General features: G+C 43.9%; 2 protein-coding genes across 10 annotated transcripts in view; one reads left to right on the forward strand and one right to left on the reverse strand.

Annotated features, from left to right (window-relative positions):
• Positions 1 to 7,202: 7,202 nt before the first annotated feature.
• Positions 7,203 to 24,048, reverse strand: LOC123030092 (lamina-associated polypeptide 2-like). Its single transcript, XM_044443702.1, has 7 exons — positions 24,006 to 24,048; positions 16,326 to 16,409; positions 12,478 to 12,573; positions 11,541 to 11,633; positions 9,854 to 9,952; positions 8,063 to 8,161; positions 7,203 to 7,436 (listed from the first exon to the last, which is right to left on the reverse strand). The coding sequence occupies exons 2-7, from the start codon at positions 16,399 to 16,401 to the stop codon at positions 7,426 to 7,428; spliced, it is 474 nt and encodes a 157-aa protein (XP_044299637.1). The 5' UTR covers positions 16,402 to 16,409; positions 24,006 to 24,048; the 3' UTR covers positions 7,203 to 7,425.
• A 511-nt stretch (positions 24,049 to 24,559) lies between these two features.
• LOC123029992 (three prime repair exonuclease 2-like) overlaps positions 24,560 to 25,809 on the forward strand; it is a 38,733-nt gene continuing 37,483 nt past the window's right edge. For 8 of the 9 annotated variants that reach the window (XR_006416012.1, XR_006416010.1, XR_006416014.1 and 5 more), the window contains exon 1: positions 24,560 to 24,643. The gene's annotated coding sequence lies outside the window, so the exon portion shown is untranslated. The remainder of the gene's footprint in view (positions 24,644 to 25,809) is intronic. The other variant, XM_044443483.1, reaches the window with a different exon arrangement.

The raw sequence follows: 25,809 nt of genomic DNA on the forward strand, positions 1-25,809 counted from the left end.
ATGAAAATGGTTGTCCAGGAAAAGACCTGCCAAAGCTGCTTCTGCACTGGGACAAGAGGAAGGAGCAATTATCCCAAATTCAGAGCTTGATATCCACTGTCACTTCTTCTGAAGACAAGCAAATGTGGTGGGGAAAGGTGGCACTTTCCAGAATTTGATGGATTGCCACTCCCATCAGCCTGACCAGCATAGCCACGGGGGGGGGGGGGGGATGCAGGCCAAAACAATGGGAAGATCCCAAATTGTCCACTGCTGAGCTATGTCTGCTCTATTTTTTACTCTAGAGTCAGCACAGCTTCCCCAATCCCTATTCTGTCTCAGATATGTTTTTAAAGTAGTAACAGTTTTGGAGGCAAACCACTTTCTAGTTCCATAACTGTGTGTCACTGAGAACACCAAAATGTACCTTGATACTGCCAAAGATTGGGGCAGACTTTGGTTGCTCAGTGTGATGGCCATAAATGCCATGGGGTGGACCTCACGCTCAAATTAGTGTCTTGCCAGGAGGCAAGCTGTTCTTCTATTTGGGTCCAGAAACAAGAGGTACACCACTGGATGGAGATTAAATTTAATAACTTTAACTGGTACCAAACAAGGGCAAGGTCCTTGAGCGGGTGGTGGACAGCCATCTGCAAGCACCCTTGGATGAGACTTGAGTATCTGGATCAATTTCAGTTGACATTCAGGCCAGGTTTTGGCACAGAAACAGTGTTGTTTGCCCTGTATGATGACCTATGCTGGGAGAGAGACAGGTGGAATGTGACTCTGTTGGTATTTCTAGATCTCTCAGCAGCTTTTGATACCATTGATCATGGTGTCTTTCTGAGGTGGCTGGTTGAGTTAGGAGTATGGAGTACTGCACTGTAGCAGCTCCACTCCTACCTAGATGGTGGCACTTAGGGGATATTGTTCAGCTCTTTGGACTCCCCAGTGTGGAGTCCCTTAGGGAGGCTGTGCTAACATCTACCTTAGAGTCTTCCAGAGTGTTGGAGTGTGTTCTCTTCAATAGACTGATGACACGCAGCTCTATTTCTTCTGTCATCTTCATCAGGCAAGGCCATGGATGTGCTAAACTGGTGCCTGGCTGCGACAATGGACTGGATGAGCGCTAACAAACAGAAGCTCCATCCAGACAAGGCTGAGATGCTGTTAGTGGGTGGTTTGTCTAACCAGATGAAGGGAATTCAACGTGTTCTGGCTGGGGTCACACTCCCCTTGAAGCAGTAGATTGATAGCTTGGGGGTGCTCCCAGGTGGCCTCAGTGATAAGGAGTTCCTTCCACCAGCTCCAGCTGGTGGCCCAGCTATACTAGTATACTCTGGTAATTTCTACATTAAATTACTTCACCAGGGCATTGCAGTAATTCGCCCTTGAAGAATGTTCAGAAGCTGCTGCTTGTACAAAATGTAACAGCAAGATTAGTATCAGGGACCAGAGGGCACATTAATTCTGGCCTGCTTGCATTGGCGGCCTGTATGCTTTCAAGCTCGTTTTAACAACATTTTTTCTGACCTTTTTATTTCATCAATATTTTAATAAGTTTTAATATTGTATTATTTTACTATTATAGTTTAACCGCAGCCAGAGTGGGGCGACAATTTATTTATGTTGATATTTGTATTCTATTTATGTAAGCCGTCCTGAGGCTTTTGCAATAGGACGGTATATAAATATCCTAAATAAATAAATAAACAACATAGCTTGGGCCCATAATGCCTGCCAGAATGTCTTTCCCAGCCACAAACTACTCATATGCTATGATCAAGAACTGGGGCCTGCTCTGATTGCCACCTGAGCAAGGTTCAGTTGGTGGCAATAAGGAAAAGAGTTACCCTTCCCCAGTTATGGAACATGCTTCCCATGGAAGCCCACCTGGGAACAACCTTGACATCTGTTCAGCACCAATTTAAGACTGTGTTCTATAGCAGGGCATTTCATTAGTTTTCTATTATATTGTGGTATTGTCAACTGCTCAACAGGTCTCATGGTTTATTCTGCGTATGCTAAGAGCATAAGCCATGTCCATTACTCCATACTTGCAGTAGCAAATCAGCCACCCACAGGATCCCTTAAGCAGGATGGTGCAAGACCTCCTCCTGCCCAGGCTCCTCAGCAACTGGAATATATAGGCAGGACACCTCTGGTAAAAGGGGTAGCACATGACCAACATGGATAGCTCCGCCCTCCTGAATCTGTCCAATCCCCTTTTAAAGCCATCCAGCCTGGCAGCCATCACCATTTTCCTTGACAGTGAAGTTCATAGTCTTACTGAGTGAAGAAGTACTTCCTTTTATCTGTCCTAAACTTCCCACCAATCAGCTTCATGGAATGGCCCTGTGTTTGAGTGTTATGGGAGAGGAAGAAAAATGTCTCCCTCTCTACTTTCTCTATGCCATGCATCATTTTAAACACCTCTGTCATGTCTTCCCTCACTCATCTTTTTTTCTAAGCTAAAAAGGCTTTTAAAAAGTTTAAATTTGCTTTTCAAAAGTTGCATTTTATGATGTTTCACTGAACTGTATTTTATTGTATTCGTATCATATTTGATCTGTTTGTTTTGAATTATCCAGAGCACATTGGCTATGGGACAGTACAGAAATATAATTAATAATAATGAAACAGTTTATTGCCAAAGCTGAGTATATTATATTATTAGTTATAAGAAACCAAAAGGGTCTAACATACAATATTGTTGAGCAGAGCTGTCCAATTCTTTCTACCACCAGAAACCCAGGAAGATGGCCTGTGTGAGGCTCCTACAAATTCTGTCTCTAGATTCATCACCGATGATGCTCCCAGGATTTACATACTTGCAGTCCCTGAAGGCTAAGGTGTTCTCATAATTAAAAGCCCCCATTTTTGAAGGTCAGTTTTTCAGCCCAGTGGCTGAAATAAGTTGCAGTAAATGGACAGTGGCCAGTGTCATAGGGACCCTCCCACATTCCAAGATAATGGATCCCTTTGCCAAGCATGTAATAAGACACAACACCTGCAAATTGTTCAGCCTTTATGCCATGGGATCCCTACCAAAAGATGCAGTGTGGAAGAAACATTTTGTGTCATGTGACCTGTCTCCTTCCAATGCCACTGTCCTCCAGTGCTGTTTCCCATACAGCATGGGGACAGTGATGGCATCATTGGTCTTACCATTTAAGTAGGGCTGCAATATTTAACCTGTGGCAGGCAGATTAGGACCTACTGGTAGATCTTTGGGTGATTTGCACCTGATCAGTGAGAATTCTTGATTCCCAGTGGTTTAAGAGTAGAGGCAAAAAGGCCTTTACTTCATCCTAAATCAAGGTTGCTGAAATCAAAAAAGCTTGAGTTCCAGAACTGAAAACAAATTCCTGGCACTTTGTTCCTCAATACTATATCCAAGTTCCCGAGTCACTGTTTTGTACCTCTGGGATTTAGCAAAAACCGAAATAGATCCAGTAAGCCTGAAATATTTCTTCTTTCATCAGGGTTAGCAAACAACAAACACTCACAAACCAAACATATCAAGAATGCAGAAACAGTTTTGAAGCAGGGCATGCTGGTGGAGTGGGAGAGCTACTTCAGACATGGCCATATAAATAGAGTTGTACAGAAGCCCAGGGTCTAAAATTACCCAACCACACCACTGACTTCATGGCATCCTTCCAGGATATAAGCCATCAGGAGCTCAAATGGGCCAAATCCCTCTTTCTCTTCCTGCCTTCTCGTTCCCTTTCAAGTGAGATCCTCAACAGTCCATAAGCCTGGACATTCACTGATCCTTGTTAAGCACTTGGAAGACAGACACACATTCCTTTTGCTTTTAAATTACAGGTAAATGTACTGTGAATTTTCACAGGTGAGTAGGAACAATTACTTTGTTTTCTGACCTGTTTCACTGCCAAACAGGCATACAGGACCCTCCAGGCTCAGGATTGTTAGAGGGACAGCCCCATCCTGTGTGAAAGCAAAAGAAGAAATGCTGGTGCCCACTGGGCCATGTACTCACTTACACCCATCTTAGTCCTGGTGAGGCTAAGTCCAGAGTAGGGTTGGAAGACAGCAGGTCCAGCAAGAGGCCTCTAGCTGATGGGGAGAGCAGCTGGGGTGCAGGCAGGGGCTGTTTGTTTGGTCCAGGAGCAGAAGCCATGGATCAGCTAGTCAGAGTAGTGAGAGACAGGCTCTCCTGTGTGCAGGCAGCGTGTTCTGATGTCCCTCTAGGTCCACTGCAGCACTTTCCTCTCCATAGGGCTGGCTACCCTTCCTAGACTCCACCCACTTCCTGATATACCAAAGGCCTGAAAAGGGCAGTCCTCAGGCAGGCAGCCTCTCTCGGGGGTCTTGCCCAGCGTGTGGCCTGCATTGGTGAGCAGACCCAGGGGAGGGTCAAAGGTGCTGGCTCCTCACAGGAAGCTGACATTGACGTTAGCTGTCTTTGGGGTCGTGGCCTGGGATGCCCAGTCCAGAAGGGCTTGTGGTTGCTGAGTTCAGGCAAGAGTTGGGGTCCTACGCAGTGTCACTCCAGCCTGCACCACTGCTTCCAGCCCAGCTGCCCCCTTTACTCCATGGCCATACTTCCAGTCCTTGCTTGTGAATGGGGTCTCCACACCATATAGGAAGAAAGGAAGTTTTCTTTCTTTTCAGTAGCAGAGTTTTATCATATTCAGATCTTGGGTGACTAAATTGACTGGTCCATCAATTAAAACTGATTTGATTAATTGACCAAGGTTTTTTATTCAGGTGACCACCTTACAATTAAGTAAGATTAAGTATTTTATAATGCAGTTATATAATCTCAGTTGTCAAAAGGTCATGTACAGCGTTATCTCTTTCCCTGAATATTCCCCAAATAGCAATGCAAAAACACTCTTGAGCTTTTGCCAATGGGAAGTGAGGGGTGGGGTACGAGGGAAAGTGTTCCACAAATGGCATTAAAGCTATTCCAATGTCTGCAGGCAGAGATTCACACTAAGGGGGCTCCTGGACCCAAAAATATTACTTGAGGTCCAGGTAGACTCAGTGACCAGGAGTGCCTTCTTTCAGCTACAGTTAATTTACCAACTGCTGCCCTACCTGGACAGGCAGAGCCCAGGCACAGTCACCTGCTCTACAGGGGGCTGCCTTTAAAACTCTGGAAACATCAACTGGTATAAAATAGGATGGTGCAGTTGCAGGTGCAGGCTAGTCCACACACCCATGTTACTCCAATATTATGTCAGCTGTATTCGCTGCCAGTTTCACTCCAAGCCCACTTTAAAGTGATTGTTTTAACATATAAAGCCATCAACTGGTTCAGAATTGGGTTGGTGCTACCTTGCAGGCTCATATGATGCCAGTTATTTACAATCGGTGTTGATTACCAGTTGTGGCCTGGGCCCAGTTTAAAGTGCTTCTTTTGGCATAAAAAGCTCAAAACAACTTAGGACCCAGCTACTTAAAGGACCACTTCTCCCATATACCCACCTGACTACTGAGATCTGGGCAGGCGGTCCTTCTAAAGGAGCCATCCCTGAAAGAGGTGAAAAGGATGGCAAATAGAAGGAGGACCTTCTCAGGGGCTGCACCCTACTTGTGAAATCAGCTCCCCAGAGGAATGTGCCTGACACTGACATTACTCAGCAAAATATCTCTCTTCTATGTATTTGAACAATGAAATTTAATAATAAAATTTAACAACTGATTTTAATGTTTGTAATAATGTGTCATTTTATGGTTGTCCCCCCAGTGAGAACATATAAAGTCCTATTTATTTACTGCTGTTTTGATGGTAGCTCATTTTTTAATGGAATTGTTTTTATTTGTTTTATTGTTTGAATGGGGGTGTAATTTTAAATGCTGTGAGCTGCCCAGAGTCTCCAGAGGGGGTGGGAGACAAATGCCTAATTAATTAATTAATTAATTAATTAATAAGCAGCTTGGAACCTGGATACCTGAAGGACGGCCTCCTCCCATATGTATCGGCCTGCCTCCTAAGATAGGGTTTGGAGGGCCTCGTGGAAGAGTCATCCTCCAAGGAGGTGAGGAGGGTGACAAATAGAAGGGCCTTCTCACTCATTGTGCCACATCCACAGAAAGTCCTCCCCGGAGCAGTTCACCTTGTCCCTTCATTGCAATTTTTTCAGCGCCAGGCAAAAACAGTGCTATTTTCCTGACATTTTAATAATGGATTTTTACTGTATCCAGTTTTAAAAATGCAATTTTAATGCAGTTTTATTATTTTAATTCACCTGTTATTGTTATATTGCTATGTTGCTGTTGTACTGGTTTTATGCATTTTATTTTTGTATTATCTGTTGTGTTGTAAACCACTTAGAGAGTCCTTTCAGGGGACTATTAGTGCAGTACACAAGTTTAATAATAAAAAATACATAAATGATAGATACACTGTACAGAATACCTTAATTTTTTTGCTTCTGTTTTATTTTAATTCAGAAATTGCCTAGAGAATCCTTATGGACTAATGGACAACATAAAAATATTAGAATAATAAATAAAGGAATGTCAACCGTTCCCTGTACAGGCTTGGCTGTTCAGTTTGGGTGAATAAACCCAGCTACTTGGAAAAACCAGGGTCTAAGCATCTAATTAAGAAAGGACTCACATGTTTTGACCCTACAGCACCAATATAAACCTTCCAGTAGAGCAGTGTTCCCCAACTTGGTACTCCCCAGCTGGACTACAACTCCTATCTTCCCCAGGCTACATGGTGACTGGCTGTGGATAGTGGTGGTAACAACTTGTCCAAAAATCTAAATAGACATGCATTCAAATCACACACACATATGCTGTGAACCCAAATAAAGATGGAGGGCAGTGCTCTGCTGTTCAGCAAGCCAGCCTCTCAGTTATGTTTTAATTTAAAAAAACTGTACAAAATAAAATAAAAATCAAATGGAGTGGGAAGCATGCTGGGCACCAGGAAACCCCAGTGCTAGAAGCTGGGTCCTTGGAAACACAGGGGCAGTTTAAGCACCCACAAAGAACAGTGACAGGATTGGAAGAAGTGCCACTACCGGGAATGTGTGTTGTTGCAGAAAATGTTGGTATTAAATGGTGGCCAAAGCAAATTAGATTAGATTCAACAAAAAATATTCCATTTCTTCTAAGAGCAGCTACACGAGACTTGAACTGGATCAGGACCATGGTATGAGAGAAAAGGTGTTTAATACAATTTCCCCTATCTTAATCAGTTCCCCACCATCCTCAACAGTTATTTGCCCCATTAGGGAAAACACAAATACCCATATGTTGTTGTTTTTTTTTTTAATGGGAAAACTAACAGGAGGGAAAAGCAGTTAGATCAGGGAAAGGTGCGGGGGTAGAGAGGGAGGAGAGAGAGAGAGAAGGGTAAATACCCCCTTTCCAAATAGCATGATCCTGACTGAATTCAGGGACACTTGCAATCACTTTTAGGATAGGAGATGTGATCACGGATCTCTGAGGTCTTGCCTAGTTTGTTCCTAAGATTCAAAAGGAAAAAGGATAAAGTGGTGAAAGTGAATCTACCCATTTGAAATGTTGATGAAGGCACTGGATAAAAGGACAGGTCTGAAGTAGAACAGTGATCCTGCTGAATTTGGGAGGAATGGTCTTCTGAATCAATGTATTTTGGACCATGCAACTCCCCCCCCACACACACAGAACTGCAGAAGCCAATAAGAGAGAGATGGTGACATTGTCATTCAAGTAGACTCCTAAAAGATTAATTCAAGAACAAATAGGTGATAAGACTCAATGAAGGCAGAGAGCAAACCACAGGCATGATTTTATGACCATGTTAAAAGTAGTAAATCAAAGCGTGCATATTTGTTCATTTAAATTTATTATATTGTTTTAAACTATTGTTGCTTAGGACTCTGGCTTGGGCAGAGGTGGAATGGCCCAACCATATTTGAAGAGCTGTTACAAGACCATATCAAGGTGGCTTGGAGAGAGTTAGATTAGGGTGAAATAGAAAAGAAAGACACAGAAAAATAAAAATAAGTTTAGAGCCTCATGTAAACTTATTTACTGTTAGTAACATTTTATAGGGATTATAAAAGAGTACCGACAGGGTAACTCTCCATTTTTGCCAGCTTTCTCTCACCTGGGCATGCTGCTGAACTCCTGGCTGCAGACTGCTTCCCATATTCTTGCCTTTTCTCATATTCATTGATTTTATTTTCATAAAGTTTCCGGGTTGATGCTGTAGGATGGAATCCAGACAAGTGGTTAAACACAAGGAAGGTTGTTGGAAATGAATGAAGCCATTGTTTTTGGTGTGTGTTCCTTATTTTAAAAAATAACATCCAAGTTCTTTGAAAACAATTATTTCAGCATCTTTGATGGGTTGGAAATAGAATTATTTACCTGTCTATCCCTGAGAAATGGGGGAAAATAGCTACCTCAATTTTTTGGGAAGCTCCCTAGCACAAGGTAAAAAATAGTATTTTTATTCCTTCAGCCTGCTTCTAGCAGCATGGTGATGTTGGCCAATATTATTAATCTCATTTTGGAGGTGGTGAATAGGCATATCCGATCTGCACCTCTAGGTAGGATTGCTGGTCTTAGTTCTTAGATGCATCCTGTACACTTGCGCTTGCAGAGCAATAAAATTTCCACTAGGTGGCGTGTCTATCTTCCTTGCAAATCTTGCCCTCCCTAGCAGTATGTCAGCTCCTAGTCATGAATTTATCTCATTCCCAAAGAAAGCTTCAGTACATTTGCTTCCATGCAAAGACTATGCAAATACTGCAAACTACTTGGCAACCAGTTGTTTTAGCAGAACAACAGCTTTGAAAGGAGGAAAGACAGACAGACTGACAGGCAGCCACGGACCTGGACAGATCTAATTTGGCTCTAGACAAGGGTGGTTCTGGACAAGCAGCAGGGAGTGCCAGTACTTCTCTCCTGTATAGTTTTCCACATTTAAGGACAAAGAGGAATCCTCGGGGGGCACTGTGAATCCAGAAAGGGGTGCAAAGTGAATGGTCCCCACTGCATCCTCAAGTACCTGCTGTTAACACATTTTTAAAATAAAAAATATGAGAGATTCTTTTAATGAATCCTCAGCATCAGGTTTCTTCCTGAGACACTTTCAAGTCTCAAGACAAAGCAGCAGGGCAGGGTTTTGTATGTATTATAAGATATATGAACATGAGGACTGCCCCGCTGAACCGTGGGGCCTAGCCTGTGGGCCAAATGTGACCCCCTGGTCCTCCAAACTCTCCCCAGGGCAAGCTCCCCTCAAAGTCCCTCCTTGGACTTTTGCTCTATTCTGCTTTGTTCTCTCATTGCAGTGTTGAAGGAGGAGGCCTTGCACAGGCTGGGGAAGGAGAATGCCTGGACATGAACGTCTGAACCAGCACCCTTCTCTCTGTAATCTGGGTGCTTGGCCACTGAGCTATGAACCTGACACAGCACAGGCCCAAGCTAACTTACCCCATGAGTAAAACTAGACTAAACGTTCTCTGTACCTGGGCCACAGTTTTCAGCAACAAGTACTCCACATTAACAAAAGGGGCTTACACTGTTGCACAATTTTCCTACCTATTATTTGATAAGGTAGCTTGTGAACAAATATTTGCCCTGTTGGTGTGGCTCAGAGCTCTAAATACAGTGAAACATTACTTCTGCCTTCCAAATAAAAGCCTTCTGCCCCCAGTCATTCTGATTGTTCAACAGTCCCCCTGAATCCTGCTAAAGGGCCTCCTCCCTTACCTTCTTTCCCATGTTTCTTGGTGAGTCAAAGGTTTACCTTAAACAGGTTCTTGTAGATTTGAGAGAGATGGGAAGGTGGGAAAGCAGCATTTACTGAGTAAAGTTTGGGTCTGTGTAGGCAAAAGCATGGAGAAGTGCCCAATGGGGTAACTCTCCATTTTTGCCAGCTTTCTCTCACCTGGGCATGCTGCTGAACTCCTGGCTGCAGACTGCTTCCCATATTCTTGCCTTTTCTCATATTCATTGATTTTATTTTCATAAAGTTTCCGGGTTGATGCTGTAGAATGGAATCCAGACAAGTGGTTAAACAGAAGGAAGGTTGTTGGGAATGAATGAAGCCATTGTTTTTGGTGTGTGTTTCAGGGCCAGGGTCACTTGGAGGGGAGAACTGGGAAATGAGAGCCCCAGAGGGAGAGATAGCAGTGGTGGAACCGCTTGTCTCAAGGCCACCCCCTCCAGGTGTTCAGGCAGACCCTGGGATCAGCCTGGGAGGGGGCCCGAGACAGGAGCCCCAGGAGACAGACAAGCCCGGTTTGATCCTTGGTCCCACAGTACAGCATCAGGAGAGAAGAGCTAGCCAACGGGGGGGGGGGGGGGGGGGGGGGGGGGGGGGGGCTGCATGCAGCTAGGAGGCCTGCCCAGTGCCAGAAGAGCCCTCCCAGAGGGGTGGTGTCCAGGGTTACACAAAAGGATGTTTCTCAAAAGTTGTTTCTAGTTTGGGTTCAATGAGTTTGAACTGTAGTTTGGCTCTATGCATGCCCACAGACTCTTTCTTCACTGATTATAATTTGCAGGATGTACACTGGGAAATAAAAAGCTTTTGCCAAAGAACAGTCTGTTGTTCTGAAAGTGAGAAGGGGGACACCTAGCTCCTGACAAAGGTATACAGACCCCTGATCCTTTCAATAGACTCCTTACCCTCCCACCATCCACCCCGAGCATCCTTCCTGGGTGATCCCAGCTGTGTTCACCTGCCTTCCTTCTTTCAAACACTGGCCACTTTCCAAAAGCCACCTTCCCTGGGCACTCACTGCTGCCCCAAATGCAGGTTCCCTCCTTCACGTTCAACAACAGCCAAAGGAGTGTCTGTTGATGTCCTATCAACATGGAGCTGTTTCGCATGGTGCTGTTTACTTCCTGCCCTTCTGGCCCTTGCATTCTGAGGCTCCCGTCCTGCCTGCCACCTGGAGTTTTTCTGCCTGCCATACCGCTTTCTGGGAACTGAGTAGCTCAGCCACAGGCAGCCAGAGTTTCATCCGCCTTCCAGGGCATGCAGTATCCTTCTGACACATTTATATCCTCTCCTTGCCTTGGGGCCTACCTTTATCTTCACAGCAGCCCTCTGAGGCAGGATGAGAAAACTGGACTTCCAGAAGCATTTTTTTGGCCATCCCAGCTGTATAAGGATCAGAGCCTAGGTTTCCCAGCATACAAGGCCAGCATTTGGTTTTCTGCCCCTCACTGACTCTCATTTAGGCTCAATCAACCAGCAGTGGCTGGCAGCTCCAATGTTAGTGGGATGGCATATCCACATCAAGCCGAACTTCAAAGGAGCTATCCATGGTTCTGAAACTATTTTGGAGGGGATGGGTTTCAGAACCATGGATAATTAAAAATTCAGATGGAAATCTGGAGTGAATGTGCGGCCCCCTGACATTAGAGCTTCCACTGCAGTCCATGTTCTGTCCTGAATGTTTTGTGTGGGTACCTGCGTCTGCTGCTGTGACTGCCATCCTGTAAAGGGCAGGCAGGCCTGTGCTTTTATGATGCTCTGGGCACAGGCTGGTTTTCCCTTCCTTACTCCATTCCCAAGCTCCAAAGTGTCTATTTGCTCCCACCCTGTACATTATCACCTTAGTCCATACCAACAATGGGTCCATGTGGGATCTTGTACTTTCTCAAGTGGGCAAGGAGTTCATCATCTGCCATGCCTCCTGTGAACTTGCCCAGGGTGCTTCCTAGAAGTGCAGAGGGAACAGAGTTTTGCTGTCATTTAGAGGATGGACTTCAGGCACAAGGTTAAATGCAATAATTTTCTCTCCTAGGAGTCTTGCCAATGCTTAAGGCAAAAAACTAAACCCAAAACCAAACCCCTTTTACGATTTCATCATTGAAAAAGCAGTAGCTTTAACTTCTGATAGACTTCTATTAAGGGTCCTGATGAAGAGACTGGAAATGGGCATTCCAGATGGGAGGGCCCATGCCTTTTCCTTCTCCTATCAGAAATGTTAGAATTACAGTCCCCAACTGCTGTGAAAGTTAACTTCACTTAAGCCAATTAAAAGCAATGAAGCAAGTGCAATCCCATTATAATTAGTTTTTCTAACTGACGTTCCAAGAAGTAACTGATTTTAAAGCAATGCTAATCCTTCTCTGGATCAGCACCTCAGTCTTCAGGGTAGAATATTCAAAATTACCGTAAATATTCAAAATACCAAAGCTGCTCACTTTTCTTGATGCATCTGTTGCCAGCAGATAAAAAAATCTCCTGCCCCTCACTGCCTCCCAATGTCCCAGGACTGGGCTTTATGGGTCCCTCACAGCCCCACTCCTTTCTTCAGAATCCTCCAGTATTACCTTCAATACTTAGGGTTTCTTGGGGAGCCGATTTCCATTTTGAGCGAAACCTCTAATCTTCTCACATATGGCTGAAGATTCCCCTGGCTCCGTGGACTCACAACAGTTGCTTGACAAATTAAGTTTTGGTTTCTGATTGGCTCTTTGTGCTCAGAGACATGTGGAAGGCAAGCAGTTAGTGCCCAATGGGGACCCCATTCTCTATTTATGCCTGATTCTTCTTACCTGTACAGGTTGCTGAACCACTTTGAACAGGGTGTCGCTGTCCATGCTTTTTCTCATATTTGTTGATCTTCTTTTCATAAAGTTTCCTGGTTGATCCTGTTTAATGAAATTAAGTTAAGTGTGTTGGGGTTGCCCTAATAAAAACTATAAATTCTATACTTTGGAATATAGAAAGCTTTGCCTCTTTCCCTCCCTCCCCTCTGCCAATCTGCAGGGTTTTTCCATTGAGATTCCTTCTATGGGAAAAAGAGCCCTGGGGTCCCAAGAGATGCACTGGAAAATTGCTCTCAATGCGGAACACAGCCAGCAGGGGGATGATACCATGCAACTAGTCTGAATAGTCAAAGAGTGGGCCAGCTCATCATTGTCTTCCTGCAATTTCCTACCTCAGTCTGTAAAAAGCAAACGTTGAAACCTGTTCAATTCTGTAACTCCTGATTCCTTTATTTGTTACTGAACTGTCAAGATGCTTTCCCAATGTTTCTCAATGTTTCTGTATTTTCCTTTTTTGCTTCTACTGTTCTTGTATATTGCTCATTCAAGGTCTCATTCCCCTCCCTCTCATGCGAACATGACTGCAAGTCCATAAAACACTCTGAAGATGCTCTGATCCACATAGTCAGTCTTAACTGCTACCCCTTCAGCGCTGTTGTAATTTAGGGATTTCTGTTTGCTGTAAATAAAACTGCTGAGTGATTGACTGTATGCTTCCACTGAACCCAAGTATTCATCCCAAGCAGGTCTGGAATCCTGACAGTGGTTGCATGCAAGCCAAGTGAAATGTATATTCATAACCAGATTCTTTCCCAGCATGTTGGACTACTAGTCCCCTAATCTCCTGACTTGATCAGAGATTATGAAAGTTGCATCCAGTGCATGTAGAAAGCAACAGGTTGGGGAAGAGTGCGGACTAATTCTTTCCTTTTGGCACCCATGCTTGGCCTTCCCAGCTACACCTGCCTGACTTATATCTTCTTTCAAACTCTTTATTTTCCAAATCCCTGTTCACCTCACAACTTACCCTACCCAATTTCCACTATCCTAAGATTATGCAAATGTTTGGAGAAAAGCACAGCAAAACAAAAACGAGGGGGGAAACGCATTTAGCTTCAGCAAAATACGACAACTACTTATTTCAAATAAATTGCACTCCTCACTTTTGCAGCTCAGTCACTGGACACCCATTTTTTCATTTTATTTGTATGGTTGCCCTTTTATGCATGACAATGAAGGAATCTACTTTTTATACCCAAACAAGGAGATAAATGGCAAAAAGTCACCCCTCTCCCGATGCTACTTTTCTCTTTATCACAGCTTGCTTTGGGTTTTAAAGTTGCTCTAGCCAAAACAAACCTAAAACAATCAAACTTCTACTATGGGAAGGCAGGCTGGGCCTCAGCCACGCACTGCTTTTGTTGTAAACAATGTAGTAGTCATTCCTCACCACCTGCTTTAAATGTGAGTAGTACAGCTGACAGCTGAATAAAAATACTGTATTTTTGAAGGAGCTCCTCACGGTCCATCTCTGCCCTTCACTTTCCTTGAGCCACTCCCTGTCCAAGGTCAAATCCCAGGTCCATCCCCCCTGAAAGAGTGGGTGGATTGGCCGCCTTTTTAGGCCTCTGCCTACTGCTTCCTACTGGTGTTCTTTGGCACTTCCTTTCCCTAAGGAAAGGGATGGGAATGGAGATACGTAGTCTTCCAGATGCCACTGAACTCCTCAATCCCAGCCAGCATGAAGAGTGGTTAGGAATAAGAACAAAAGAGCCCTGTTGCATCAGATCAAGACTCTGTGCACATGTGGCCAACCAGCTGTTTCTTGGAAGCCTACAAGCCAGACTTGAGTGCGGAAGCAGATACATGCTAGGCCCATGTATCCTGGCGTATTAAGGCAAGATGGCAAGCTTAGCAGGATGTGCAGACCAAGCAAGCATGTTGCTAAGAATCCTTTCTGTGAAAAATCACTCCTCGTTTGTCCTTAAATTTCAACCTTCAGGAAGTGAACATGTAAAAATGCAAACCCCCAGGCAACCTGCTCCTTGATGGTTCATGATTGGGCGGGAAGGTTGCTGAACCAAGCAACCAGCATAAGAAGGGATAACTCTGCAATGCTCTAAGTATCTGTCAAAACATCACCGACTTTTAGAGAGTCTGAATAGCATGTGGCTTTCATCAACAGTACAGGCACCTGCCAAGGGCCTGCACTTCAGTAAGGGCTCATTGATGAAAATGCCCTGGAGCTGCCTATTTTCCTCACCATTCACCCTGCTTATCCAGCTGCCTTTTGCTCTGGCCTGGAGAACAAGAGTGATGAGGAGGAGGAGCCGGAGATGCTGCAGCCTCCTTGCCCCCTCCCTCTCCGCCTTTCAAACAAGCAGGTGGTAGTGGTGATGAGAGAGATGGTGGCAAGTAGAGCAGCTGGTGAACCTGGTGGTCAGAAGGCAGGCTCATTGTGGGTGGGGGTCCATGGAGGGGCTCTCCGAAACCTAGAGCCTGCCTGACCCCTCTGTTCTTCCTTCACTGTCCTGGCTTGCTCCATCCTACACGTTTAGTATTGATAGACCAGCTACCCCACTGCTGCTGTTGCTGCTGCTTCCTCAAACTTTTTTCCTTTGTGTTTCTGGTTTCTCCACTTTTCTTTGGTCTGGAATGTACGAATTAACACTGTCAATGCAACCAGAGCAGGATTTCATAGCAGAGTGTACTGTGCATTTGAGCTTCTCTCGAATGGTCTGCTTCTGCCCTGTGAGTCTTGCTGCTCTGTCTTTTGGGGTGCCACCAGTGAAGGTGTCCTCTGTGCCTTTTGCATGACCTCCATGGTGGGACTTCTCTCACAAAGTAGTTCTCCAAGAAATGTCACAGCTTGAGAACCCAGGCTTCGCTCATCCCCTCTTTTCAGAAGTACTGGCTTCCTTGAGGATCCTGAATCTCTGCTTGCAGTCCTGCTCCTCCAAATCCCCATGGGCTCTCAAAGCCCCCATGAACGTTTGTGCCTCTGGGGAATGGGGGATAAAATCTTCAGAGTGCATCAGTGAGTACGTGAGTGAGTGAGTGAATGGTAGTTTGTTTGACTGTGATTATTTTTCATATTCACCACAGAAAACTTTGTTTGTCCTACAGTAAGCAGATAAGCTGCCCTTCAGACATGACCTAAATTAGAAGATCAGGGTTCAAATGGGAGACAGGAGCAAGCAAAGGGAACACCAGGGCCTGGCCGAGTTGGACTACCTCTCCTGAGGGAGATGAGAGGGGAGGTAGGCCCATTCCAGCAGTCTATTTACTCTTCTCTCTCCATTTCATTTTCTCTGTGCACTCTGTCCATTTAGATTGTGAACCAGCAGCCAGGGACTTGGCTTTTTGCTACTGGATTTAAAAAGGCTCCTAGAGCAGCTTGCACTGTACAAATATCCTTAAGAATAGGTAAATGGGCAGGGCAGGCCTTACCATGAGGTAGGGTGAATCAGGCAGTGCGTCCAGTGTGACTCCCCAAAGGACTCCCAATACTGCCACTGTTTGCTGCTCAATACAAGGCATGGCCCTTTATAATCCAAGCCTTTTTTTACACAGTTTGGAGGAGGCGTGGGGGAGGCACGTGAGAATAAAACAAAAGGGTTGAATGGCATTAAGGCAACACAATACAGAAAGACGCTTCAGGACAGGTAAACAATTATACCTGTGTACCTGAGCAGGGCAGGCAAGCATTGGCATTTCTAAGGTGTAAGTTGCAACATGGATTCCTGATCAGATCAGGAATCCCATCTTAAGTCTAAAGCTGCTCTTACAGTGCCAGGCTTTTAGCAGCCATATGATGGCAGAGCTTTCCCTCATTTTGTCTTGACACTTCTTACCAACAATGGGCCCATGTGGGATCTGGTATTTCTTCAAGCAGGCAATGAGTTCATCATCTGTCAAATCTTTTGCCATGATGTAACCTAAAAAGTGCAGTGGAGACACAGTTATAGCCAGTGCTTGTTTTCCCCTGACCTGGAGGAAACAACTGAATACACTGGTCACTTTGCATAAATGCCATGCCAAATAAAAATTCTAGACCACAACAAGTCATGTGACAGGAAAGTGAGTCCACAACAAGCCAAACTGCTCTCTTTTCCCTGCAAAGAATGGCTCTACTGGATGAAGTAAGCAGAACATCGTCAGGCTCTCAGTAAATCGGCTATACATAAAGGAAGAATTCAGGCAAGGCAACAAAAATAAAGTCTGACATCCATACCAGAGTGTGATCTGAGGCAGAAACAACCACCCCCACCCCCACTTTTATGTCCACCACACGAGAGAGAGAGAGAGAGAGAGAGAGAGAGAGAGAGAGAGAGAGAGAGAGAGAGAGAGAGAGATGGGTATACAAAACAGGGGCAGGCTGGTTCCAAAGGCAGCATTTATGTTTAATGTTTACTATTGTCGTGGCTGTTAGGCGTGGGTTTATGTAAGGAAGACATTCATTATAATGAAGTAATAGTAAACATTACTATTTTCACTCTTCTCAAGTGAAAAACAAGCCTGTTGTTATTCAGTATGCACCACCTAACAGACAAAAAAGATACACCAGCTATTGGCACTATTGTATCATAATTTTTCGCACTCCCTATGCATTTCCTTGAAGCTTTATCTAGCCATGTGGCAGCCCTGTCTAAGGAGGGAGGCTAGCTATGTTTCCACCTCTTCCCTGTAACTTACCCATTTTGTGTCTGCACTATGGAATATTTACTGCCCATACAGGGAGGAATGCAACTTGGTTCTTGGTTGTGCTCCACAATAGGTTCAAGTGAGCAGCTTTGTCAGAGGTCGAAGGTTCGTCAAGAGAGTGGTGAGACAGGAGCAGCATCCTGCCTCACCCACAAAGCGGTCTGTTGCCAGATCTCATTGCCACATTGCTCGCTCACCCATGCCCTGCTTTTGTCTTAAGATCAGGTGGCAAATTTTGCTCTGGAGCCACTGAGGATGACTCGAAGATGATCAAATACTTTCAGATTTTTTTTCAGTTTTGTTTTTGAATCAATCTTTGTTCTAATCAAGAGCTTCTGGGGTGACGCTCTTCTTTTTTCAACCTTTCTTTGGAATTCAGAGCTGTTGCAGTGGAAGGTGAAGGCACTGGAACCATTCTGATGAAGAGTCCAAAAGAATGGAAAAGACTGGTGCTATGCAGGCAGAAGAACCCAAGGGATGTGTGACTCTTCTCTGGAAGCGCTTAGGACAGTGTGCCCCGACCTGGCGCTCTCCACTTGATGGGCTTGGGGACACAGGTCCTTCCTCACAGGCAGTACTCCATAGAAGAAAGAGGAATACAGTAGCCTGTTCCCTAAATAATCACACCTATTTCGACTTGCCTGAAGTTGTTTCTGCAAGATTCAGACTGTACCTTGTGGACCAGGAGCTAATGTTTCTTGTTTGTGCTGTGATTAAATATCTTACTGTACAAATTTAGGATCAGTTAAGCATGATAAGGGCAAAAGTTATCCAAAGCAATGTAAAGTCTTGAGTGGGCGAGTAGCAATGTGGGACAGGAGGACAGGTCCCTGTTTCATCTTGGCTTCATTCGATTTCAGGTGCTTTTTCTCTATTAATTCTCTTCTCTGCTCTTAAATACTCATATCCTGGGCTGGTCTTTTGAATGACTGGGCAAAAACAGCCTCTAAATAACCCAATGTCTAAAGAAAAGGAACCTGGTATAACTTTAAAAAATGAAAACAAAATGGCATTCCTTCATACCATGCAGACCCTAACCATGTTATAGTAGGGTAGCTACTCCCACATTATTAAAGGAAAAAAAACCCAAGGACAAACAAAGACAGAGATTCTCATAAAGTTTGTGTATGCTAACAGAATTATATTGATGCAAATTTGACAATCACTATAATTGAACAAAAATATGATCTGGAAACAATAAGCACAATTGTGGGTAAAGATTAAATAGTGTTATTAGCAGACTATAGAAAAGAGCTCATAAAGACAAGGTAGGTTGAGAGCAAAAGGCTTTACATCCTGTCTGCAGTTGGAAACTGCTCAAAAAACAATGGGTAGACTTCTGGCTGGCATACAGCACCTTCTGTAGCTGGGTTTGTGTTGAAGTACTACTCTTGGGAAGATTCTTGAACCTCATAGAATGTTTCTGGTGTTTACCATAATCATACCTGCTCTCATGAAACTAAACAAAATTAGTATGTTTTGCATGTAACTAATGGGGAAATAATCTTAAGAGACAACTGGATATATATCTTGGACATTCTCATGGTGCAGTTCACAGAGTTGCCTGCTTCCAGGCCACGTCTAGTTAAAACTCATCCAAACAGTGAAATAATGTCTATCGAAGCCTAAACAGAACTGAATGGCCTTCCTAGATCTCAGATAACATTTAGATTCTACAAAGACGAACTATCAGACTAAAACATCTGGTGCTCTCTTGCCCAGATTACACCAAGTACACAAGGTTTTCTTTCAGTTTTCCTGTTCTAAAGAAGCCCAGAAACCAACTCTTAAAAAGCAGAAACGAAACTGCAGAATCACAAAATCATCTGAAGAACCCACAAACAACCATTAATACAGAATCATGTGGGCAGAATAAGTGCCTCCTATACAGAGGAACTGTGGCTAGGTGACCTTTTCACCTTCCTCTCCAGGTGCAGTGGATAGGCAATTTCAAGCCCACTCCTTCCCATCCCCTCTTTAAGTTAGTCAATTTCATTGCTTATAATGGGAGCGTGAGGTGGTGGTGAACTTGCTAATCGGAAAGCTAGCAGTTTGAATCTGCACTGTGGGGCGAGCCCCTGGTGCCTTGTCCCAGCTTTGGCCGACCCAGAAGCTTGAAAGTGTGCAGAAGTGCAAGTAGATAAAGGGGTAATCACCTTGGTGGGGCTCTAGTGAGCTGCGTGGTAGCGTGAGGACCAGCCCCGCATTGGAGCTGCAGTGTTGAACCTGCAGCAGCAGCAGCAGCAGCACCACCACCACCGGTAGTGGAGAGAGACTGGAGGATGCTGACAACCTTGCAGACCAGAGCTAGCTGCTTTGTGTGCAAAGCTGACTTGCCCCCTGTGGTGCAACAGCTAGCAACCTTAGGCAGCCGAACTACTCTGTGTTAACACTGCAGACTCCCTGGCTAATTGTACCAATGCCATGCAAAATAAATAAATACAATGGCTTACAAACATGGATTCATTACAAAATACAGACAGTCACAAATAAATAAAATATGACTGAATAAACCAATCCATTCATCCTGAGCACAGTTCACAGCAACAGATTTTAGGATCTTTTGCTTTAGCAGCCACTGTAAGTAAAGCTACTTGATTGGTCACATAAGGACCAGTAAATACAAGTCATTTAAACATTTGTTTAGCCAATTGTCTATCAGAGAATTTTATCCAGTAAGTAAATGAAGTCCCAGTAATTTCAATGGGTTCACTCTAGTTTGAAGTAGGACTAACACTGGATATGAGCCAGGCATTCCTCCCAAAGGTGAAAGAAATATTTTTCTGAGTCTGGCATGCAATGAACAGAATATATAAGGAACACAACCTCTTATATTTGTCAGGACCAACACATACAAAGTCATTAAAATATGAGAACACTTACGTACCTTCCATCCAACTATGAAGAAGGCACAATCTGGAAGCATAATTCCATAAATATGTTCCTTAGCTTAGAGCAAGTCAAGGAATTACAATGAAAGAAAAATACTCTTGGCCTTATAAAGATGGTACCACCTATTAATTCTTGTTTGTTGCATATTTTCCTCATCTTTATTAGCATTATGTGAGTATAACCCATTTCCAATTTTAGTCTTAGATATACTTAAATGAAAGGAAGTCAGTGACAGAGAACAATTGGCCAGTCTTTAAAAACAGGAAAAGTCCAGACATGCCTGTTCTCAATAACAAAGTTCAACAAAATAATATCAGGACTAAAAACCTATCTTTTTGAATTAAAAGGGAATTGTTTTGTTCAGTCTGACAGAAATTGATCATAGTCCCACTTCAACACAGAGAAGAGCAGCTGGACTCCGAGGGAAAAGGGCTAGAAAGAATTTTTACAACCCAGTTGATATAACCTCCAGGGTCATTTATTTTAGTGCATCCACCCAATCTCTCCATGATACAGATTTTGCCCTAAGATCTTCCCCTCAAATATTTTCAGTGCTGACATCACCAACTGACCCCCATGCCCCCTAGTTTGAAAGGAGGTTTAATTCATTTTTACCAGTCTACAAGCAGCCAAATTATTAATAGCTTATGCGGCTTCCAGGACAGATGGGCATTGTGGAATACAGTTATTATCCAAGAACCATGTATGTCTTAGCAAACACTATAATGTGAGTTTTATCAAAAATATTTTAAGGAATTACATTCTATAAAAAGTTCCCAATTTTTTCAATAACCTACTAATCTCTTATGTGCGTAAGGCAGGGGTGGGCCTGCAAGCTTGTATGTGATCCTGCAGGGGGGTTTTACAGCCCACACTGGCCCTACAGACGGATTCCCTGCAATTCTTCCAGGAAAAGAGATGGACAGGGAATAGAACTGGACTTCCCCCAGCCCATTAAACAGCTGCATGGTCCCCAAACACTCCTGGGGCCTCAAAGCACCTCTCTCAACCTTGAAATGAGGGATAACAAGACCATCTTGTCTGAGAATAAGATCGATCCTACTCTGTAAAATGGATGAGGGCGCGGGAATGAAAGAAAAGACAGTTCATCCATTGCATGTATTAATATAAAAACAGAATAAGAATGATGTTAGAAAAATACCCTTGTCTTACCCCTCTGTAATTTTCTTTGTCAAAGTGCTCAATACAGACCTGGATACATTTCTGGATATAAAGGCTGAAGGAAGTAACTCAGTGATTGAGAAACAGAGAGGCAAACAACCAAGCCATGAAGCCTGTCTGAAGGAATGTGGAGGGGAGAAAAAAATAACTGGCTTGAAAGTTTGCTACTTCCTATCTCATCCTCCCAGTAGTTTTATGAGACGGGGGGGGTCATAGGGCCAGGTGAAGAGAGGGCTGAACTAGTGAACTTGTAGTTATAAGCACGCAGGCGTAATAGGTTGATGATTATTAACTCGCACACTTTGAATAAACAATGAACTCATTATAGTGTACATGTGATGTATGTAGATGTATGTAGTGGGATGAGATGGGAGATATGAAGTTGGTGGACAGAAAGACTGCAATGTCCTACTACTCTCCCAATGATGGAAAAGGGGAGGATTGTGGCGGATGGGTTGAGGGGTAAAAGGAGCTGTTTTGTGTGTTTGTACTTTGGAGAGATTCTGACAGAGTGGGCTCTTCCCATCTATTGCAATAAACGAAGGAATCGCTTCACTCTGTTGGTAGTCTTCGTTATTTAACCTGAGGAGAAGTATTTTCGCAGCTTTTTGCATAACAAAGTCTAGAATTAAAATAATAAAAAAAACTCCTGCTGATACTTTGGGCCTGTGACTTATTTCATATCCTGTATGTCAAAATAAAAAACTAATGAACATTTTATTTATTTATTTAAAACATATTTACCCCATCCTTCCCAATAAAATGTCTCAGGACAGCTTACAATAATTAAAACAGTAATAATAAAATTAGAATCAGCAGTAATAATTGCAACAATTAAAACAATAAATAACAAAAGTGATAAATAAATAACATCTATAATTCAGCAAACAAAAAGAAAATGCAACTGTAATATTAAAAGCATCTAAAATCCTTAGTTCTTAAAATGATGGCTAAATAAAAAGGGTTTTACCTGGCGCCAAAGAGTATAAAGTCAGCAACAGGCAAACTTCTTCTGGGAACACATTCCACAATCTGGGCGCCACCACAGAGAAGGCCCTCCTCTGGGTAGACACCCTTTTTACCTCCTTCAAGGAGGGTTCCCAGAGCAAGGCCTCTCCTGCTGATCTTAAGGGGCATGAGGGAATGTAGGGAAGGAGACATTCCTTCAGGTGTCCTGGCCCCAAGCTGTTTAGGGCTTTATAGGTTAGCACCAGAACCTTGAATTGGGCCCAGATTTCAATCGGAAGCCAGTGTAGCTGATAGAGGACCAGCGTTATATGAAAATAATGACCGGCCCCTGACAGCAGTCTGACAACTCTATTTTGTACTAATTGAAGTATCTGGACCATTTTCAAGGGCAGCCCCATGTAGAGCACGTTACAATAATCCAACCGGGAAGTTACCAGGGCATGTGTCACTGTTGCTAGGCAGAGCTCGTCCAGGTAAAGATGCAGCTGATGGATCAGATGAAGATGAAGGAAAACGCTCCTCGCCACCACCATCACCTGGGCCTCCAGGGACAGCTCCGGGTCAAGGAGCACTCCTAGGCTGTGGACCCTGTCCTTTAGAGGAAGTGCAAGCCCATCCAGGACAGGGTCAAAATCACTTACCTGAAAACCCAAACCGCCCACCAAAAGGACCTCAACAAAAAGATCAACAAAAGCAGCAAACAAAGATGTTAAATATTCACAAACTGACTTCTGGATTAGATTCTGCAAGATAAAACAGTTGGCCTGTGCTGAGCCCCTTCCTAAAACTAACTTGATCAAGATGGATTATGGGATTAGTCTCAGCCCATTCCAATAATCTGTTCAGTAGGAAATCTGGAATAAAGTTTAGAAACAATATCTAATGAATTAATAAGTCTATAATTACTGAGGTTGCTTTGTCATCTTTTTTGAAAAATTGGGGACATAATACAGTTTTTTCATCCTTGAGCATCCAGCCTGAATATTATGAAAGATAGTAATCTTGCTGGCATAGGGTCCATTAATTTGAATTACCTTTCAATGTTTCTAGTAGCAGCTCCTCACCTGGCACTTCAGCACTAACCAGCTGGGGAATCAAACTTTTGATTTCTTCATCTGTGACAGGTGCTGGTTCTTTCAAAGATGATAAACTCTCCTCTCCTGACTCACCAGAAATAGCTTTAAAATAATAAACCCATTCCAAAAAACATAATCTAAGCTTCAGAGATTATTTCTCTTGCGATCTTATGAAACCAGCTTTCCAAACTGGTGTTCTTGTTGCTGGATGTAGGCCAAACCCAGTTTAGAATATACTTAGAATAGTCCAGCTCCTTTGTTTCTGAAGGTACTATATAGACAGTGTTCTCAGCAAAAGCCCAAACTGCCTGTTTGGATTTGAAGTACCTTGTCTTCCTTTTAGACCTAACTAGTTCTTCCTTTGGCCTTTCCTTTCTTAAGTTTCTTTATTGTTCATGTAGATTTGGACTGGATAGGTCTTCAAATATGGGTGTGTCATCCGAGAGCCCTTCAAAGAAAGAACTTCCTTCTAGAAAATAGGACACAGCCCTCTCATTTACTGTGAATCATTTACTGTATTTACCTTCTCAATAATCTGTACAACAAACTTGTGAGGCCAGTTGAGTTTGTATTGTCAACAAGGAAGACTGAAGCAAATGACTAAAGGACAGGTTTGGCTAAGTATACCTGGTGACATCTTGCAGAGTCAAAACAGATACTGTACTTTGCCCTCATACATCTGCCTTTCATGCTGCATTAGCTGGACCTTACCTTAAACCACAGTACACCAGGTGCAGGCTGTAAGAGCAATACGGCAGTGGAACCAGTTGCCAGGGGAGGATGTGTGCTTTTCCACACTAGAGACATTCAGGAAGCAAATACAGAGTTATCTGAGTGGGATGGTGTAACTGGCGTCCTGCACCAGCAGCGGGTTGGGCTCGATAGCCTCCTTGGCCCCTTCTGACCCGACCATTCTATTAATCTATGAAACAAACCTCTGCAAAAGGAAATGCCATTTCGCTCATCATTAATGACAATCGATAAGCAGCTCTCATCCTCCCCAAACTGGTCTAGCCCTAATTAGGGCCAGCACGTGACCCTCACCGCGGTGATTCAACGTTCATCCCAGCTTCCTGCCTAGGTGCCCTCTAGCGGGGAGAGGAAAGGAATGGTACGGTAATTAAGAGCTCACGGGCCATGACTTGCTGAAGTGAGCTTTAGAGACTACATCTCCCAGCAGCCCTTTGGGCATGGGTTGGATTTCCCGCTCCCTCCCGCCCTCCCTTCTGTCAGGAGCAGAGCTGGGAGGGCTTGCTCGGGCATGTAAGTTTCGGTTTCTTTGCGGATCGTGTCGGCTGTCATAGGCGTGCAGCTGAAAGCATCGCGGCTCCGGATCCGGCTTGGGCTTGGTGAGTTGACAGAGAGGGACTCCGCTTGGGTTCTGTCCCCGCTTTCCCTGTTTAGAGAAAAGTTTCAGAACTGGGAACTGGGAGACTTAGGGGTTTCCCAAGTGAAAGTTGATTGAGGGACGGCTTAAGAGTGATGGCTTTCCCCTGTTGTTAGATGCCCCAAAGAAACTTCCTCCGAAGGACAGAGGTCCCACTGAGCTCCCGTAACAGTTGATCCTGGCCCTTCTGTCAAACGACTTAACCGAGCGATACTTTTCAGAGAGCAGAAGAAAAATTACTCTTCCCACGCGGTTATTTTACAGGTCTCTGTTGTGCCTTCCGATGCCCAGCCAGTCCGTTTTTCCCTTTAAAAAAAGAAAAGCAATAGTAAGAGCATTGCTAGCCTTTCCCTGGCCCTTCATCAATAGGGTTGCCACATGTTACATATTTACGGGGGAGTAATTGAACTCATTGAACTTAATGGCACTTATTTCTGGGTAGACCATGTGTAGGATTGCTCTGTTTATATTTCTCTGTGTCCGTCCGTCCATCTGTCCAGTACTGTATTCTAAATGTGGACACATCATACGTATATGCTTCATGAGCTCTGCTCTTTCATTTCCCATGCCCTTTCTTATAATTCTTAACAATGTTTGTAGCTTTCCCCCATTATATATTGGCACTTTTCACCTCAGACACTTTCCATACATTAACCTTCACCCCACACCCCACCATCTGGATAGCTATGGCAAATTTGGACCTCTTCATTGTTGGTCTGAAATTGCTGAAGGAGAGATTCCAAACCAGGATGTGCTCCTGCTGTTCTGGATGGAGAGGGAAGTGGGTGGTCCCCTGAAAAAAGAAACCTTGAATTCCTTGGGTGGGTCTTTTAGTGTTAGTGGTGGTGAAGAACACTGCCTAGGGAGCTCTGAGAGAGATCCAGCATCCTTATATTTGCCCTATGTGATACAGAAAAGCAATTGGGACTCTTGTATTGGTCAACTGCAGGTAGATACCCAAATATCTCTTCTTTCAGTCTTAGGTCTTAGTGACAGGTCAATGTTATATTTCCCATTCTACAGATGAGAAGTGAGACGGTATTGGCACAGCTCTTTTTAGGGGCCTCAGATGACCCCCTTCTGTCAAGCTAGGTTTGCTGAATCTTGCATCTGAAATTGATCCGTTGC

The sequence above is a fragment of the Varanus komodoensis genome, unplaced genomic scaffold (genome assembly GCF_004798865.1).
Source record: "Varanus komodoensis strain SLA01 unplaced genomic scaffold, ASM479886v1 scaffold42, whole genome shotgun sequence".
Lineage (NCBI taxonomy): Eukaryota > Metazoa > Chordata > Lepidosauria > Squamata > Varanidae > Varanus > Varanus komodoensis.